Below are 20082 nucleotides of genomic sequence, written 5' to 3' on the forward strand. Positions count from 1 at the left end.
CTATGGCCTCAAATGCGAGTGATCAATGATATCAACGTGTATTCATGCATTTCATAGTCATGTTATGTATGCAGTCTACGTGATGGATACATATCAGGGCATGTCGATATGATGAAAACATTTTCGAGGAACATAATCCAGTTACAACCAGGCATTTTCCATAAAACTAACTTTAATTGGGGAGTACCACTTATCTTCTCAAGCTTATCGGGCTACCTCGATAACCGTGTCTTGCCTCGTGCATTGCCTCAATTTGCGTGCCAACCTCAAAATTTGCACAAGTCTCTTCCACTTAAGCCTCAAAGCATCCCAATCACCATAATTATTTAAATAAACATTAAAACCTATTTTTCCATCATTTCTGGCATTTTCTATAATTTTCTCTCTATTTCTTCCTATTTTTCCTCAATAAATCCAAACTAAATATTTCTAAAATATTTTCTCAAATATTTCACTATGAAAATTCATAAAATAATATTTTTGAATTTCTAAAATTTTCTAAGAAATTTTATTCACCTTAACTTAGCATCTCTGACTTTCTCGGTATGCGTGCCATATCCTCGAAATGCGTGCCCGAACTATTTTCTCTCCCAAAATCACTAGAATATTAGAAAATATCCAAATCCCATTTTTCTAGAATTTTCTAGGATTTTTTGGCATTTTTTTCTCTATTTTTTCCCTTTTCTTTTCTTTTCTTTTCCTTTTTTCTTTTCCCTTTTTTTTATTCTTTTTCCTCCTCTTCCCTATTCACCTTTTTCTTCCCTGCTTCTTCACCTACAAACCAGCCATGCCATTCTTCCTTCTTTCTTTCTTTTCTTTCTTTTTTCTTTTTCTTTTCTTTCTTCTTCTTCTTCTTCTTCTTCCTTCTTCCTTCTTCCTTCTTCCTTCTCTTCTCTCCCTTCTGTGCGAACAGCCCCTGCCATGCATGTACCAGCTACCGCCGCCCACGAGCCAGCTGGCCTCGCCGCCGCGAGCTGCTGCCTCAGCCAACCTCGCCATCGCCGGACCCGTCGTGCCACTGTTGGCAGCCGCACGCAGCCACCGTTGGCCGCGGTTACTGCTGCCTTGTTGCAGCAGCTTGTGGCCATGGCCGCCGCTGCTATGCGGCCGGCTTTGGCCGCCTTTTGGTCACTCCAGACGACGCTCCAGCCTCCAACGAGCCTCCTGAGTTGCCTCACCTTTCTGGACGTCACTGCTTCGCTTGGTGGTCGCCGCTACCCCGTTCGGTTTTGCTGGGAGCTTGCGGCCATGGCTGCCGTAAGCTATTGCAGCCCACCTCGGTTGCTTTCGGCTATCATTACAACTGCCTTGGGCCTCCAGCATCGCCTCCATGCTTCTCCCTCGATCATCTAGCCACTTGGTCGCTGCCTTCGCCTTCCATCTTGCTGCAATTCTCGGCAATGGGCTTACATTCGTGGCTGCCTTCTTCCTTTCCATTTCTTTCTTGCATTTGTTCTTCAAATGATCCCCTATTTATAGGAAATGCTCAGCCTCCCCTGACTACCTGGCCACTCCTCGAGCCATCCCTCATTGCGTGCAAATCTCAATTTCCCTCATTGCGTGCAAATCTCAATTTTGCGGAGCTAAGATTGTAGAGACGATGTGCAGGGCATGGCCTCCACGGACGCCACATAAATACACTATATATATATAATTACATATATTATATTATAAAAATTCTATTTTTAAATTCTATTTTTAACCCTAAATTTATTGGAATAATTCCCTAATTGCAATAATATCCTCAAACACTGAATTAAATTGCATTATAATACTGAAAACACAAAATTAATAACTTAAAGTTACTCGATAATGACGATTTTGCCCCAGTATCCTTACCGGGCTATCATTTCATCTCAAAACCACTGAAGGGTTGATCCTTACGAAAAACCGGAGCCCCCCTAGGGTTCCGTTAATTTTTTGGGAGCCTCCTACAATGATTCGGTTTTACAGCCTAAATGACAGTTGTATTTTAGCTGTACTGAAAACTGTTCTCGATTCGATTTCTTTTGATACCATAAATCCTATCTCGATACGCTCATCGAGACCATATGATTTTTCTTAGACAATTTCACTCCGAGGCATTCCTTGTAGTCGATTCGGTACTAATAACTGTTATCAAACCAATTTTTTGGTATTCTAAACTCATCGAAATTACGTGGCAATCTTATACAAACATGGGGTATTACAGCAAATCCATCTTGACATTGAATGCGTCCAGGTGGTTGTAGGGGTTACTGTCCCTGTTGTATTGCGACATACTCGGGATTTTGAATCTATGGGAGAGAGGTTCGAGCTCAACTTCCTTGGTGAGTGGCGTCCTATCTCTACAGCCATTATTTTGGCCGCAAACTCCTTGTTGCACCTCCAATTGTCAAACTCTTTGAAATAACTCTTCAACGGTAGAATCCGGATCTGCAAGTCGCTGGACTTGCGATCATTTGCTTCTTTCCCACTCCGGGGAATAACGATTTGGGGGCGGACAGTTATCTCCGATGTCTTCCTCACGATCTCTCCTCTCGCGACAAGCAAATCCTTCGAGGTGAGGCCGATGCACTACAAGAAAACAACAGTTTAGAGACGAATTTGAGACGGATTTTTTTCCATCTCTAAATCTGTCTCACATTAGAGATGGATTTAGAGACAGATTTTTTTCTGCCTCTAAATCCGTCTCAAGGATTTAGAGACGAATTTTCCCTCTAAAATTTTAAAATATTAATTTATAAAATATAAAATTTTCATCTATAGATATAGAAATTAAATATATTTATTTAAATTCTAAATATATAAATTAATATATTTCATGTGCATAAAATATAAAATAAAGTATATATACATGTAAATTGAATATATAAAAATTTATAAATTATAATATATATTAAATATATAATAATTAACTATTTATTAAATGTATACAAAATAAAGAAAATGGAGATGAAAGAGAGAAATGGGCATTTTCGTATTTTACATACCAAGTAATTAGTATATGAATTATATTTTATTTAATTACTAAAATTTTGATTAAATTATACTCAAATTATATTTTATTTTATCTAACATAATCATAATGTACATTTCTCTATAAAATATATAAGAATCTCTCTCTATATATATATAGTATTATCTTTGTGAAATATTAATTCATTCAATAGTATAAGCAATATACTATTCGGTACTTAATTAATTTATCTAGATTGTGTTTGATTAATCAATAAATATATGAATTAACTTAAATTCATATGGTCAAGACATGAAGTTTAAAAATATAATATAAATTTATTTTAATATAAATGAGTTAAAATTATTTTTTGAAATTGAATAAAAATATGAATCAAATTATACATTAAAGTTAATATTTCATCATCTTATAAAGTGATACATATATGATCCTAGTATAACACATTAATTAATCATAAGAGTCAAATATAAATAATATAAAAATATATAAATAATACAAAAAAATAGTAAATATAAAATTAAATATATATATATATAAATGTTAACTTAATTCAATAATTTTTTAAAATTGAAATATATATTAAATGTATAATAATTTACTATTGGTACTGTACTCGTTGTTTTCTTTTATTGTTACAATTTTGATTGTTTCAATTATAATTATAATTCATTTAATAATTTTTATGAGTCGATGAAATAAAAAAACTATATGATCATAAAAGAGATAGTTACTTTTTTTCTGTATAATATAATTATAATTAATTATTCATTGGATTTATTTGGATTATAACATAAATATATTTTTTCTTTCCTAATTTACACCTATAATAGAAATATCGAAAGTCCCGCACTTATCCGGTTAAGTCTCTAATGACCCTCTAGGTTACCTGAAAGTCCTTAAATATCTCATCCTTTATAACCTCAGAGTGATTGGGCTAGTCTATTAACACTAAAAATATAACACTTTAATTAATCATAAGAGTTGTATGTAAATAATATAAAATGTAAAGATAATACAGAAAAATGTTAAATATAAAATTATATAAAATGTATAATATAATATTAAATATATATAAATGAAAATTAATTCTAAAGAATATTTTAAATTGAAATATATATTAAATATATAATAATTTATTATTGGTATTGTACTCATTGCTTCTATTTTTAAACTATATAAATATACTTTGAGTTTTGTGGTAACATTTTGAATTTAGATTAACAATATATATATCAAACATAACATAAATACACTTTAAAACTACTTTTAACTTAAATTAATAATTTGTATATTTTAGTGGTTAAAATTTAAAATTAAAACTCTACATTTCTATTTTTAAACATAACATAAATATACTTTTTTCTTTTTCATAATTTGTGCGTCAGACTCTTCATTATTTTTATTGATCATCGTTTCACCTCTTTGTATAACAGTCATATATATTTTTAAATAAATATTATTTTGAAGCAATAATTTAAATTATTTTACTATCATAAATTATAATGTAAATTATTTAATATTTGTAATAATTTAAATTATTTGATCAGTTTTCATAATCATAAGTTATTTTATTTTTATCATAATCATAATTATTAATATTATTTTCATATATTATTTTTTTTATTTAACAACTTTATATTTTAACCAACAAAATAATAAAAAAAAACAAAAATGAGGGCAAGAGATGGCAAAAATGAGGGTGGGATACGCCCCGCCTCTTTCTCTTGCAAATCCCCAATCTTCCCTTATCTCTTTCTTGTCTCTTTCTCTCTCTGCTTGTCGTTGACGCAACCACCGTCCACCGCAAACGCCTCCATCTCTCTCTCTCTCTTTCTCTTTCCTTCTCTCTTTCTGTCTCTTGTTCTCGCCACGGCCATCCTGTCCTCCATCGCTTAGTGTGTGATTGCCCCTCTCGCTCTTGCCATCGGTCTCTCGCTCTCGTTGTCCGTTCGGTCCTCCATCTCGTTATAAATCTACCCGTTAAGAGCATGCCGTCGATCTTACTCTCTTGGTGGCCGTAGTTGGGTCTCTCCGGTGAGGTGCCCATGTCGCTCTTGCTCTCGTCGTCGGTGGGTATCTCTGGTGAGGCTACTTTTTTTTTTTTTTTTGATTTGTTGATTTTTGTTGGGATTGACTCTGGTTTGCAGCAAAATGGGCTAATATTGACTGGTTGTGTGTAATTTTTTGATTTTTGCCTCTATTATTTTACACTAGCTGGTGTCTTTGGTCATAACCATTTTCAATATAAAAAAAAAATATAAGGTGGCTCTTAGGAAGTATCGTAAAGCTTTGCGCGCTACCTGGATGTATGCTGGGAGAAGGATGAAATTGATGAAGGTGAGCCATTTAGTTTGCCCAATATTTCTCTCTGTTTAATTGTAGTAACTAGGAATGGTACTTGTCAAAAAACCATAAAAGTATTATAGTAACTAGGAATGGTACTTGTCAAAAAACCATAAAAGTATTATAGTAACTAGGAATGGTACTTGTCAAAAAACCATAAAAGTAACTAGAAATGGTAATGTTACCATGTGGTTGAGATTATCTTTGTTTTGTACAGAGAAAAGCTCATGCTTGAGGAAGACAAAGTCTTAGATTTTTACAAATAGCTTTGTAAGTATTTGATTTTCTTTTTCTAGTTGATGGAACTACTAATTTTTTTATCGGAATTTTCACTATGAGTTTAGTTGTAGCTCTGTAAGTATTTGACTTGCTTATTTGCAAAATAATATTGTAATAGTGGATTGGTAACGTTTAATTTTGCATATTGTATTTCTGTAATATATTAAGTTGGTTTTCCTCAATTTATTTATTCTGTACTACATGTATATATTTATCTGGTATTGTATATCTTTTTCTTCCTACTTGTAGTTATAATAAGACTTCAGGGAGTGGGATCAATAATGCCTACAAGACCTTTTATTGAAGCTAGTCCATAATTTTACGACACTGATTTCCAAACCTTTTGCAGATTCTTCCATTTCTAAATGAGATAGGCTATGTTTATATTTAGTTTGTGCAAAACAAATTCTAATATTTGTCAATTGAACCTATGAAGTACATGTATCTTTCTTTTTTTCACCTGATAAGTAAGTGCATGGATCCTGTTCTTTTGAATGTATGTTCTCTAGGAATCAGGTTATATGCTTTATTTGTTTTGCTTTTATATTGCTAGTGTTTTGGGCACTTTGGATCTAACCCCAATGCCACTTCAACTTGGGGTGATATGGAAAAATTCAGACCTATCACTATTTAGGTTCTTCAATTTAAGGGACTGAAGCTTTGCATATAGAAATATTACTTTGTTCATGCAGAGGTATATCTGAATTTGATGACATCATATCCATCAGCTGATATTCAAATGATGGATGTTTGAAATTTTCTATGTACTCACTTTTTTCTATATCAGAAAATATGAAAATTGCATGACTAATGATTTTCTAGTTTTTTTTTTTTCCTGCATTTTGGGGCTAGGGAATTTCTTCCTTAGTTGTTCTGCATGCTGATCCTTATTTCTTGTCCTTTTGAGTTATGTCTAATAAGGTGCAACAATTGATTTATATTTATATAACTTGTACATGAAGCATCATGATTGCTATCTTCAATGTGATTGAAGATTTATGAATATGAAAAGCCCTGTATAAGTGTTTGTTTCATTTTGGTGCCCTCAAATTTAAAAGTAAGGCTGGTCTTACTTTCAACTAGCATCATGATTGCTATCTTACATACAATTACCTCAAGGGAGCTACATGTACTGGTGCTGGAAATATTTATTTTTCTGGTATATTATCTGATTAGTTGTGCTTTTCATTTCTTTCAATCATGTTACCCAATTTTGTGTAATTGTTATAAAATGACTTTCATTTGGGAAGCAATGTGATATTCTTCTGAAATAATTGTTCTATTGTTAGGAAATCTATCCTCTAACTGAGAACAATTGAACAGGATAATTATGCGAGTATACATTAGTTGTGTATTATTATATCTTATTATGCTTTAATAGCCTTATTGATAATACAAATTATTCCATGTATCCATGATGATTGCAGACTAACTTTCAGACGTGGCAACATGATGCATCATCACAAGTATCAATAGTTGGTGCATTGGAAGGTAGTGATACTAGCCAGCTATTGATGAGACATCATTATAGTTCGAGGTTGCAGTCGTGAAGAAAAATGGTCAATTGGATAGGGTAAGAAGCGCATGTCATCCCTGGTTCCTACCATGTACCGTCACTGTCGCCCTTGTCGTCAATCTCTTTGGCAGACCAGATTCAAGAATCTGTTAGGACAACTATGGAGCACATTCACTAACGCTTGTTAGCCCTAGAAGGTTGTAGGACAATTCTTCATTATTGTCACCTTCAAATCCTTCGGATCATTAGGATCCGTGTGGATTTATTGTAATGTAATGAATTTATTTTTATTATTTATGAATGATGTGTATTAATATAATGTATTGATTTATTGTAATGTAATGAATTTATATTTATGCATGATTTTCAATTTGTATATTGTGTTTATTAGGTTTAATTTTAAAATTTTGAAATAATATAAATTTTATTTTTTTAATTAAATTTAAATTAGAGACGGATTTTGAGACAGAAAAATCTGTCTCAAAAGCCCTCTCGAATTTTGAGATGGAAAAATCCGTTTCAAAATTCCTCTTAGATTTGAGACGGAAAAATCCGTCTCAAAATCCGTCTCTAATTGAGACGAGAAAAATCCATCTCAAAATCTGTCTCAAATTTTGCGAGGTGCGATTTTCCAACGGACCAAAATTTGTTTGAAAATTCGTCTCAAATTGACTGTTTTCTTGTAGTGGTGCATCGTGGATGGCCTGCGCTTGAGCTTGGGCTAAGGCCCTGACTACATCAGCGAGCTGCAAACTTTATTCTTTAACACCTTTTGGCATTGCTGCCAGGCCTGAATCATCTTCATCCGATGGTATGAGCGACAGTTTGGATCGGAGCCCGTGGAGGCATGCCGATGGTGGCTCCAATCGGTGTTGGAAAAAGGGCACCAGCTGCAGAAACAACAGGTCCTCCAGTTGATGTAACATTCAACGGTTGATCACAGTGATTTTCTAACAAATCGGTTACCGCATCAAAGCTTCGTGCGTTCCTTCCTCTTGCCATGACTATCGATCAAAGCGAACCCTTCATTTAGAGCCAAAATATTGACATTCAAATTCAGCCGACCATGATTCGTAGGCTCGTAGTGAGTAGATAAGTCCAAATGCAAGGAGGAAGAACAAAATGGAAAGGACACAGGGAGTACGTGGTTCAGCCAGAAGGATGCATACTCCACGACTGTACTCTGGGTATTCCCTCAGAGTAACAGTATGTTATTCTCGTATTCTCTTACAATGGTATTTTTGACCCCTATTTATAGTGAGGGGGTATTTACAATTTCATAAGATATAAAAGTATAAAGATGATATAATGGAGGACAAGTTATCCTTATCATCTGCATAAAATCGAGAGTGAGATCCTCATTACGAGGGATCTAGTTTACTTTAGATAAAGTAGGTGAGTCCTTACCTCTGGTTATGCAGCAGCAATGTTGCTATGCCAATTGAATAGTTTGACCGACAAGCTGAATTGCTGGTCAGCGAGCTAGAGGGATCGCTGGGAGCTCTTTAGGTATATCGCTGAGAGCTTGCTGGAAGCATTGTTAGGAGCTTGTTGGGAACTCGCTTATTTTTGTGACTTGAGCTCGAATTTCAGTGATGTATGAGTTTGCTTGACGAGCTTGGCTTGGGTCTCTTGAGCTTTAGGGGATTGGATCGGCCTATCGGACTAAGTCTAACCCATAAGAAGCGGTGCAAAAAATGTGTATAACAGTTTGCTTATTTGGTTTCATTGATCGGTTCGATTCAGTTTTATCTTTCGATTCGATTAATTCATTTAATTAATTATCGAAACAATCATTTATGCAGCACCTTAAAAGAGAAGTAAAGCATAAAGTAATCTTTCACGAAACGGAACACCACCCTACTTTTATTTTTCAGGGTGGGACGTCGTCGAATTTATAAGGGCACATCCCCCGTGAAGGTTGCAAAGGCTGAGGCAGGCTGGCTCTTTCTAATTCTAGGAGAATGGAACTTGAGAACAAATTTTTTTTTTATTTTAAAGATTATTATTAAAAAGAAAATAATGTCTACTAAAGCCAAAGACATCATCCAACATAATAATTAGTAGTAAGTAATGAGGAATGTGAATGGATCACATCAAAGCAGTTTTGAATGAATCCCGGGGGGGGGGGGGGGGGGGGGGGGGGCGGTGTGTCGTCCACTTCAATCTTTTCTTCCCAATTAAACACTGAGATTGCAGCTAATTAATTAACAAGAGAGAGAATTCTCCCTTTCTCTTTCCCCACGGCCATCCGCGTTCAAGCATTCAACCACCCCCCTCCCCCCTCCCAATACATACACACATCTCCGCCATATTTAAGGTACCCCCCCTCCCTCTCTCTCTCTCTCTCTCTCTCTATATATATATATATATATATATATCTGTTCTACGTGTGCTGTGATGGGTTTGTGTTCTTCTGATCACTGTATCTGAACTGTATATGGATTTTTAAATGTTATATAAAGTTGTTCTCTTACAGTACAATAGAATAAGAAAAAGATTATGTGTTCGAATTGTGAAAGCAAGGTAATTGTAGAAATTAAATATAAAAGTGACAGATCTTCATCGTGGAAGGTAAAAGGTAAATCTTTTCTTAACTTAAATATTAATTTTTTTTTGAGTTGGGTGCTTGAAGCTTATTATCAATTTTCAATCTTTTTTCTTTTTGTCAATTGATTAATTCGGTTTCTTCGATCTATCAGAAAGTTTGAATTTTTTTGTGTTAGTTTGAATTTTAATTTTTGATTTAATTTATATTCGATTAGTTCAATTATTTAATTTAATTAATCAATTCAATTTTATTTACACATCTTCAATTAGAGTAAGATTACGTAGGAAGAGACTTTAACGTATAGTCGTGTGTCACCGCCCCATTTTTTTATTTGTCATGGTGGGAGTGGACGTAGTGGAATTTATAAGGGCACGCCGCCACCACCCCCCACCCACAGACACCCACACTAAAAGTTGCAAAGGCTGAGGCAGGCTGGCTCTTCCTAATTCGAGGAGGTTGGAAATTGAGAACAAAATTTATTTTTATTTTAAAGATTTATTATTGGAAAGAAAATAATAATCTCTATTAAAGTCAAAGACATCATCCAACATAATAATTAGTAATGACTAATGAGGATATTTCTTAATATAGTAAGAAAAAATGTTAATAGATCACATTATCTTAAACTTAATAGTTAATGAATGCAGACGCGTGGGGGTGGTGGAGGGTCCTCCCTCTTTGATCTTTTCTTCCGCTAGCTTAAACACACAGATTACAGCTAACCACAGCAAGAGGATAAAGAATTATCCCTTCTCTTCTCTTCTCTTCTCTTTCCCGATAGCCACGATTGCCTTTTGAATTTTGAAGAATTAAGCCATCCGCCTTCAAGCATTCAACCATATACACACACCCATCTCTGCTATATTTAAGGTACCCTCTCCCTCTCTCTCTCTCTCGCGATATCTATTCTGTGTGTGCTGTGATGGGTTTGTGTTCTTCTAATCACTGTATCTGAACTGTATATGGATTTTTAAATGTTATATAATCTTGTTCTCTTACAGTACAATAGTATAAGAAGAAGATTATGTGTTTGAATTGTGGAAGTAAGGTAATTGTAGAAATTAAATACATAAACTTAAATATAAAAGTGATTGATCTTGATCGTACAAGGTAAAGGTAATTAATGGTAATGGGGGGCTCATGGCTTTTGAATCATGTATTTCATCACTTTTAAGACGAGGGGAATGTCAATTCATTCATCTTAACCGACATGCCACTCACAATAATACAATGGGTTCTATGTATGAAGAGCAAAAAATAATTAATAATATATATATGTATTGAAAAATAGAAGAAACTGATAAATTCGTCATTTTTCATGAATCTTGTGTTAGAGAAAGAGAGGGATATTATTAGATGAAAAATTCCTCTCTCATTTTTTTTTAATTCTCAAAATTAGTAAGAAACATACATTTAGAAGACTCATTTTAAGAGTTTTTTAAATTTAATTTAATCTAATTTAATTTTGGAGAACCCACTTAGCATAATAGTTTAGAAAAAAAATTTGTTTGAATAAATTTCCTCATTTTTTATTTTCCTAATATATTTTTAAAAAAAATAATAATTGTTATCTGTTCCTCAACTAAACAGGAATGAATAGCATTTGTCAATCATTTTATAATAATTAATGTTTTTTTGTTTTGGTGTTGTCAATTTTTGGGCTTGACTTTGGAGGTCTTTTCTATGTATTATCTGTCCATATATATATGGTTGAGAATTTGATCCAAAAGTAAATTAATTGGTCATCTCAAAGAGGGCCTTTTAAGACTTTTGTCTATCACTTTGACATGACTCCATCAAAGCTACATCAAATATTAACTTTTAATCTTATCTGAGTCCCTCCTTTAACCACGCAAAATTATGGACACTATACTAATTTTTTCCTATGGATATTTATTATTACTGTGAATATATAAATAAATTTGTGCCTGATTTATGAAATATTATTTAGAAATTTATCATAAGGATCAAAAGCTTATCATTTTTTTTAAATAAAATATTATTTAGATATTTAAATTTTATATCCACGGTGATATTTTGTAAATATTTTATATTATGTGTTATATTAATATAAAAATATAAATTATCATTATAAGTGTTAAATTAAAGTGTTTAAATAATATTTTTATTTTCAAAATACCTATCAAAGGAAAGGAAACCCTTATCTTATACATACACACACATACATTAAGGAGGTGGTCTATGTTATTCACTCTATCTACTATATGGTGGTACTTGATAGGTATTTTAATTTTTAATTTTAAATAAAAAATTTAAAAAATGTTGAGACTCTGTTTGTTTGAGTGTAAAATATTTTCATATTTTTTGGTGATTGGTCTTCAAAATAGATGTAAAATATATTATTAATTCAAAATTCATAAATCATTTTCTTATTTACAACTACACATAATTTTCTATATAAAAACATTTTACATCGAAAAATATTTTCCATCCAAACAAGCAGGGCCTTGTGTAGTAGTTAATACCATGTTTTCTTTACTGTTTTCAGACCGTTTTCAGTTTTTAATTTTTTAAAATAATAAAAATATATTTATTTTTATATTTTTAAAAATATATTTTCAAAAACAATTCAAAATTTTGTAAAGGAAATTCAAAACAACAAAATGTCGTTTGACTCTTTTCATCACAAACACGTTTAAAATTTTCAAAACACAAAAAATGTTATAAACAAAAATAACGTGTTTTCAATAATCTTAAAGTAAACATTTAAAATATAAAATTAAAAATTGAAATACGAAGAGAACAATTCCTAAATTATTCATAAATTTATTATAAGTTAAAGGGTCTTACCTTCAAATCTTGTTGATATAGCTAGTTTATAAAATGAAGGCTATTTTAGAAATTAAAAAAAATTGACAAATTTTACACACCAGACCGATTGATTACATATTTAATAGAATAAATCTATGTATGGATAAAAATAATAATATATATAATAATTTCATAAAAAATGTCTTTATTTATTATTTTATATTTATATGTTAAAAATCTTGATTAAATTCATAGAAACTATATTTTTTTCCCAAGAGAGAGTATAAAGAGAGGTGAAGGCAAGGGATTAAGGGTGAGATTAAGGTTTTCTTATATAATAAAAATATAATATAAGTTTAACTTCTTATATTCTTTGATATTATTAAAAAATGAAAATAGATTGAGAATCATTTATATGTAATGGGAGTCTATGTTGCACGAAAACAACTTGGATGAGCCATTTTCTCGTTTTCGAAACGTTTTTCATTCTTCTTTCGAACTTTATTTACGCTTATTTTTTTTAGAAGAATGTATGTTTTCACATTTTTATTTTGTATCAGAAACGTTTTTCATTTTCGTGCAACATAGATAGGAGTAAACGTATGAATTAAAATGACAATCTCTTAATCTTATAAATATGGGAATATTTTAGGTGTTTAAAAAATATTAATAAGTGTTTTGGAAGCCAAAGTTGAAAATTGATGTTACGAGACTTAAAAGGAGGAGATGAGCATAAGAATGGCTGATGTCTGTTTATCTAAGTCTAGAGATAGCGTGTGAAATTTATATTAAAATTAAAGTTAAAAAAAACAATAAAACAAAAAGAAGTTATAATTATTGTTTTTTTCTATAAATAAAGAAAACATAAAATAAGAAAAAGCACATAAGCGTTTAGAAGAAACAGCTCGAGAAAAACCCTGCGAAAAGACAACAAAAAATTATAACACTCTCACTAAGATAGGAAAAATCATAGCAATGACCTCAAATATACGAGGCACAAAAAAAAAATAATAATAACAACATTAGAAAGAAACATATGAGAATGGAGAACGAGATCAAGCCTCCCAACAATATAGAAAGCCTAATGCAAACAATCTCATAGAGAGAGAGAGAGCGCATAACAATGGAAAGCCGCAAATGGTATTCCTATCCAAAACACCTGCAAAACAAATAGACTCACAAACAAGATGATTAGTAGCATCTGTAACATCATGACAAGAAAAAAAATCAAATAAACAACTAAGGCACACATGAAGGCAGGAGATGTGAATAGTGAACAAAGGCCAAATCTTGCAAAGTACGAAGAAATCGCATAGAGGACAAGCGAATCCAAACAGATGTTTGGATTTGGTAAGCAAGCTAAGAAAGGGAACGCTCGCTATCCCGAAATCATCGGTTATTGCGCTTACGCCAAATAAAATAAATAGTTGCCTGATGGGTAAGATAGGCAGCCACAATCCAGCACCACATTTATGGGTAGCCTAGAAAATCTCACAAGTCTAGCACTTTTGTGGCCACATAAACTTCACTTGACGACGAAGTTGGGAAACAACCTGCCAAGAAAAAAAACAAGCAAAGAACAAATGGTTATAGCACTTCGAGGCGCACCTGCACAAATAGCACTTATTAAGAAACGGTAAAAAAAAGATTGATCCTATCGAGGGTAGACAAACGCTCTCGATTAAAAGTGTAAGAGGGAACACCTGAACCATGCCAAACTAGACGAATCCATGAGACTTTGTTGCGATGAGGCTGTAAAACCCTTAGAAGTTGGGAGCTACCACAGGAGATCTGGGGACGTGATCCGATGGAGAATCGACATAGAAGAGAGAATGAGTTGAAGAGTCTGAGGAGGGCCTGACTTACCCTAGTGCCAAGCACCTTGCTTGATAATAGCAGACACCTTAGCTAAAGAGGGAAGATAAAGGAAAGCTGACGCAAGAAATAATCAACCAACACTTCTAGGGTGTGCTAATGATACCATAGAAATATCTCACTCCTGTCGCCAACAAACCAATTAAAGTACTAACGAACCAAACCTCTAAGTTGGAGGAGTTTACGCCTATACCAAGGGCTGGAACAGGGGCTTGAGAGAAACTAGAAATAAGAATCCCAAATATGGTATGAATGAATCCATTGAATCTAGAGGAACTTTGGCAAAGCATGCATGAGACACTATATGAGTTTGGCAACTAAGGCTAAGTTCCAAAGAAATAAAGGACGATAACCCATACCCCTTTGATCTTTAGGGTAACAGATATCAACCCATGCTATTTTAGCCTTGTGAGAGGAAAGGTCAAGGCCACTCCAAAGAAAGGCACTAGCAATCTACTCCATCTTTTTAAGAACTTTTTTTGGAAGAATAAAAATGGAGGTCCAATAGACATGAATTGTGGAGAGCACATATTGAACTTATTGGAGCTTACCCACAAAAGATAAAAGACGACCACGCCAGGTACCCACTTGAGCACGAACACGGTCAAGGATAGGACGACAATCGTTATAAGAGAGTTTCTTGGAGATCAAAGGAAGACCTAAATAACGAATAGGCAATGAACCTTGACGAAATCCTGATTCCATCACTAGATCATCTCCCAGCTCCTAGGAAAAGAAACAAATAAAACAATCGCTTTTAGAAGGACTATCATGTAACCTAGAGAATGCCGCAACGCAGTCTAAGCAATTTTTCAAGACTTTAACAGACACTTGGTCCCTATGACAAAAGAGTAAAAGATTGTCAACGAACATGAGCAAGGCGATACCAAGAGTATCACACTTTTAGCGATATTGAAAATCATCCATATGCGAGTGATACTTCACAATACCATGAAGGATTTGCATAACAATCATAAACAAGTAGGGCGACAGGGGGTCTCCTTAGCGAAGACCTCTCATCCTATGGAAGAATCCATGAAGCTTCCCATTGATCTTAACCCAATATCTAGGGGAAGTCACACAAGCTCTAATCCAAGAACATAAACACGACAAAAAATTCATCATTCGAAGAAACAATAGCAGAAAATTCCAATTGACATAATCATAAGCCTTTTCAAGATCAACTTTCAAAGTACAACTTGGGATGGGGGGCTTGCGGGAGATGGTAATGATGTAGGATTTCCTAGCCTAAAAGAATGTTATCTCCTATAGATTGCCCAGATACAAAAGCTGTCTAAGCACTATCAACAAGATGATGCAGGAAGGGTTTAAGGCGATTAGTAAGAATTTTAGAAAAGACATTGTAAATCACATTACAACATGATATAGATCATAAATGACTAGGAGTTTTGGGGTGGGGGACCTTAGGAATAAGACTAATAATGGTTGCATTAACTTCCCCAAGTAACTAACTAGACAAGAAGAAATTACACACTCTTGCTGTGAAATCAGGATTAACCACCTCCCAAGCCTATTGAAGAATTTAATGGTAAAACCATCAGGACAATGGGCTTTATCATTGCCCATGGAGAAGAGAGCAAGGCGGACTTCCTTTGAGGTAACATCCCTAGCAAGATCGGGCCAACGTTAAAGGGGAGAGCATGATCCACATTCATAGCAACTTCCTCATGGGAGAACGTAGGGCCATAATCCCGAGGACCTAAGAGATTATGGAAATGGGATAGAAGTACCTGAGAGACCTCGTCTTCAAACAAAGTGAAAAGCCATATGCTTTGAGAAGACCATGGATTTGGTGAAAATTTCTATGAGATAGCATTTGCTGAAAAAATAAAGGAGTAGCAGTCTCTCTCTCCAGCCCATTCTACAAGGGCTCGAAAATGAAAAAACTCACTCTCCCGAACTAAAGCATCCAAAAATAGTGGAGCCAAATCCTTCTCTTGGTGTCTTATCGAGGCATTGGTTAGAGAATCCAAAAGGAGGCACTATACGTCCTGAAGCTGATCACGAAAGAGGGAAACCCTAGTAAGTGACATGACAATGAAAGTGATTTAAAGATTTTAGACTTCAGTTAACTCTCTTAAGCTTAGAAACAAGACAATACAAGGGTCAGCCAGTTTAATCTTGATTCCAGCTGGATTGGATGAAGAGAGGATGGTTGGTGAGGTAATTATTAAAATGAAAACATCTCCCAGACCTACTCCGATCAGCATGGAACTTAACAATTATAGGATTGTGGTCAGAAATGCCATGCGGATAAAAAAAAGGCACGACTATCCCCAAAATGAGCTAGCTAACCACCATTAACAAGGATTCTATTAAGTTTATGAAAAATACAATCCTTCCCTGAGCGCCTACTATTTCAAGTAAGTACAGGCCCCTGAAAAGAGGCACGCACGAGACAGAAAATCGACAAAACAAGCCATACCAAATGATACCACGGGATTACCCCCACGCATCTCAGTGACATGGCGACAAATATTAACATTCCTTAGGAGAACATAGAGAGTGAAATGAATAGTTGACGCCAGAGAGAACAGACGATGCCCATAATTGAAGCTGAGCCGTCTCCTCATATATATATGGCATAAACACAAGTCAAAAAAAAAAAAAAAAGACTGACCGATCACTGGAGCGAGTACATTTTAGGTGCAAAAATTAGTTAGAACCACAGACAACCTTTATCGCAAGTTGGACCAGGTCATAACTAAACCAAATACGGCTATCAGACTTAAGCAATCAGATGTCAGAACCTTTATCCTTACACTGAGATGTCAGAACCTTTGTCCTTGAACATTTGACGTGGAACATCAAATGTGTCTCGACGTGGAACTGAAGTTAGTACGAGAGCTAGCCAAATTGACGGAAGATCCTACAACCTTTTGACTGTTCCAATCCTCCTAGCTAGCTATGCTCTACGTCATGGGTAATAACTTATGTTTCACGTTTAGAGGTTCTAGTGGATAGTGATTTCTAAAATTAATTTGAGTTCCATGTCAAGACAAGAAACAAAAGTACAGCAAGACAATGGACATAAGAAAATACAAAAAAAATAAAAGTAATAAAATTATTAAGAATAAATTCTACACATATCTCATGTCATTTGAATTATTATACTTATTTTTGTTAATTTATTATTATATATTTACTCTTCCTATTATTTATCAAAAAAATTATATTTAGCCCTCAATCCAACCCTAATTTTTTTTGTTAATTTATTATATTTAATATATGTTTTGTAAGTTAAATTTTAACTTTTTGCTGCTGGGTGAATGAGTTGTAGCTAACTACTAATCTTGAACCAAATAAGTTATTCTGTTGAGGAATAAATGCAACATAACGCATCAATATTATGCTCAACAATATAAGAGAGAGAAAGAGAGAGTGTGTGTGTTAATATATTTAGGAGTCATGATTGATGATAGTATTATTAATCATATATCGTATTCTCATCAGAGAATGTGTTAAATAAAAGAGACAATGACATACAGTCTACTTAACTTTCTTTAATGAAAACGTATTACATAATTGATAATACTGTCATCAATCATAATTCTTAATATTATTCAATTATAAAGAACCAAAAAGTTGGCATCTCTTAATGTAATTTACTAACATTTAAGATCTTTGTGATTTAATTTTATTTTGAAGATCATATCCTTTTATTTTAAGACTTAGAGCTTAAATAAATTATTTTTAATGTGAAACTCTAAAATAATTAACACACTTATGGAGCTCTTAAGATAGAGAGGAATTTGAGAAAAATGTAAATTGCAAAAATTTTAAAAATATTAAAAATAAACCCACGAAATATGCATAAAAAGTCAAAAAGGCGAAGTTCTAAGTCTAGTCTTTAGGTGTAATTTATCATTTTTTTAATTTTAAATTTAGACAATGAATGTCGATTGCGTTACTTGCGGACAATCAGGCTCTGTCTTGTCCCACTGGTTAGGAGCATACAAATAACGTTTCTAATATTTTAGAGCAGCCACCCAGAAAATACAAACAAGAAGCTTTTATTTGGCTTAATCTTATTATCGCTTTGATGGATCATATTATTTGTACACAACTACATAAAGAGTTATATATACTAAAATAACAAAAATATCATTTTTTTATAAATTTACTTTCCCTCACCTAGTGAATCATGGTTGTCTCCTCTCATCTTCCTATGGCGGTGATGGACAATCACTGAAAACAATTATAAGGCCGTTTGATGAGAGAAGAGAAAAGAAAAAAAAAAAAGTAGAAGAGATTTTTGCAATTTTATAAATTGATAGAGAGTATTTTTATCCCTTAAGTTGTAATTTAAGATGTAGTCTAACGAGTGTGCAAATAACATTTTTCTTGTTAATTTGGTTGGCGAGAACAGTTTTGGTAGTTAATGTATAATTATAGTTTTATTATTTTTTATATATTTTAATTGACTTAATATGCATGATTTATGATTCATAGTGAAGTAATGATGCGAAATCCAATGCATCTTGTGCCACACACATTTTAAAACTAAAAAATGTGATCTTGGGATGCGATAGTGACTGAAGTTTCGTGAACCCCACCCGATTTTAATTTGGTTATAATATAAAAACCACCGGCCGGCCACTACTCCGGGTGTACGGGCAGACGGTTGGTGGTTCATTCTTTAAAATGGGCGCTCTCTTCCACTGCAGCAACCAACCGCCATCACAACATTGACGTCGTCTTCCTCATTGTTTCTGCTTCTTCTCTTCACGCCACTCCGACATGAAGCAAAGCTCCACTCACCACCACCACCACCACCACCACCGCCATCAGCCGGAGGTAATCTCTCTCTCTCTCTCTCTCTCTCTCTCGGATTGTATGGAGAAGTTTGGGCCTGAAATGTGTTGTTTCGGTTGTACGTGGCTGCAGCTCTTCTGGGCCAAGCTCGTGATGCGCAAATGGCTGAATGTTGGAGCCGAGGAGTCCGATTACAGCGCCGACTCTGACTCCGACGCCAGCTCAGACTCCGATCTCGAAGGTCCGTCAATAGAAACTACTGATAATCAGCTTCAATCCAAGTTCAGTGGAGCCTTCTTGCGCTAAATCCGTTTCTAGGTCCTTGTACACCATGAGAGTGGGGAGAATTAGTGATTAAGAAATTGTTCGATGACTGTACGCTTAGCATTTTTCAATTTGCTATTTTCCTCTCTGTATGATGATGATTTTTGGCTTAGTTACGGCGAGGTCCTCTTACTTATGACGTTGGATTACTTGACTCCTTCAAACAAAGCAGGCCACAGATGAACCTCATCTGCAGTAACTTAAAAATATTGACAATTATGTTTTCATCTTGAAAATATTGACCAGCTATTTATGATTATTATTCAGGTGTGCTATTGTGTAGAGGTAGGTAGGTTATATCCAAGGCACTTTAGGAAGAATAGTTTCATGAAGAAGAGCTCACATGATTGTTGGTTAACAAAGAAGGGTTTGAAGTAATACTTTTCATACTTGAAGGGGTTGGCCACTGGTTTTTCAGTTCAGCGTTAAGTGTTAATCTGTTGTTCTTGAGGAGACTATCTGGCAATTTACCCATGTTTCTGTTTTTTTAAGAAATTATTTTTCATGTTGGAAGAATTTGATATAGTGGGTTAAGTTTAATTGAAAAGTTATTTTCTACAGATTTGAGAGAATTGCAGGATGGCAAAACAGAGGATGAAGTTGCAAATGATTTCGCTGGTATATGTGCCGTGCAAGCCTCAAATTTTTGTGATGTAGTTAGATAATTACATTGTTTTTTTTTTTTTT

At 33.9% G+C, this 20082-nt stretch overlaps 1 protein-coding gene across 7 annotated transcripts in view; it reads left to right on the plus strand.

Moving 5' to 3' along the window:
• The first annotated feature begins 10317 nt into the window (after nt 1-10317).
• LOC127800190 (type IV inositol polyphosphate 5-phosphatase 3-like) overlaps nt 10318-20082 on the plus strand; it is a 64963-nt gene continuing 55198 nt past the window's right edge. For 5 of the 7 annotated variants that reach the window (XR_008022746.1, XR_008022745.1, XM_052334663.1 and 2 more), the window contains exons 1-3: nt 18801-19113; nt 19204-19312; nt 19957-20013. Coding sequence is in view for 5 of the 7 variants with exons in the window: in XM_052334663.1 (XP_052190623.1) it covers nt 19057-19113; nt 19204-19312; nt 19957-20013 (223 nt within the window). In the remaining 2 variants the exon portion in view is untranslated. Of the gene's footprint in view, nt 10519-18800; nt 19114-19203; nt 19313-19956; nt 20014-20082 lie in introns of those variants that run through there. The other 2 variants (XM_052334661.1, XM_052334662.1) reach the window with 2 other exon arrangements.

Source organism: Diospyros lotus, chromosome 4, assembly GCF_014633365.1.
Source record: "Diospyros lotus cultivar Yz01 chromosome 4, ASM1463336v1, whole genome shotgun sequence".
Lineage (NCBI taxonomy): Eukaryota > Viridiplantae > Streptophyta > Magnoliopsida > Ericales > Ebenaceae > Diospyros > Diospyros lotus.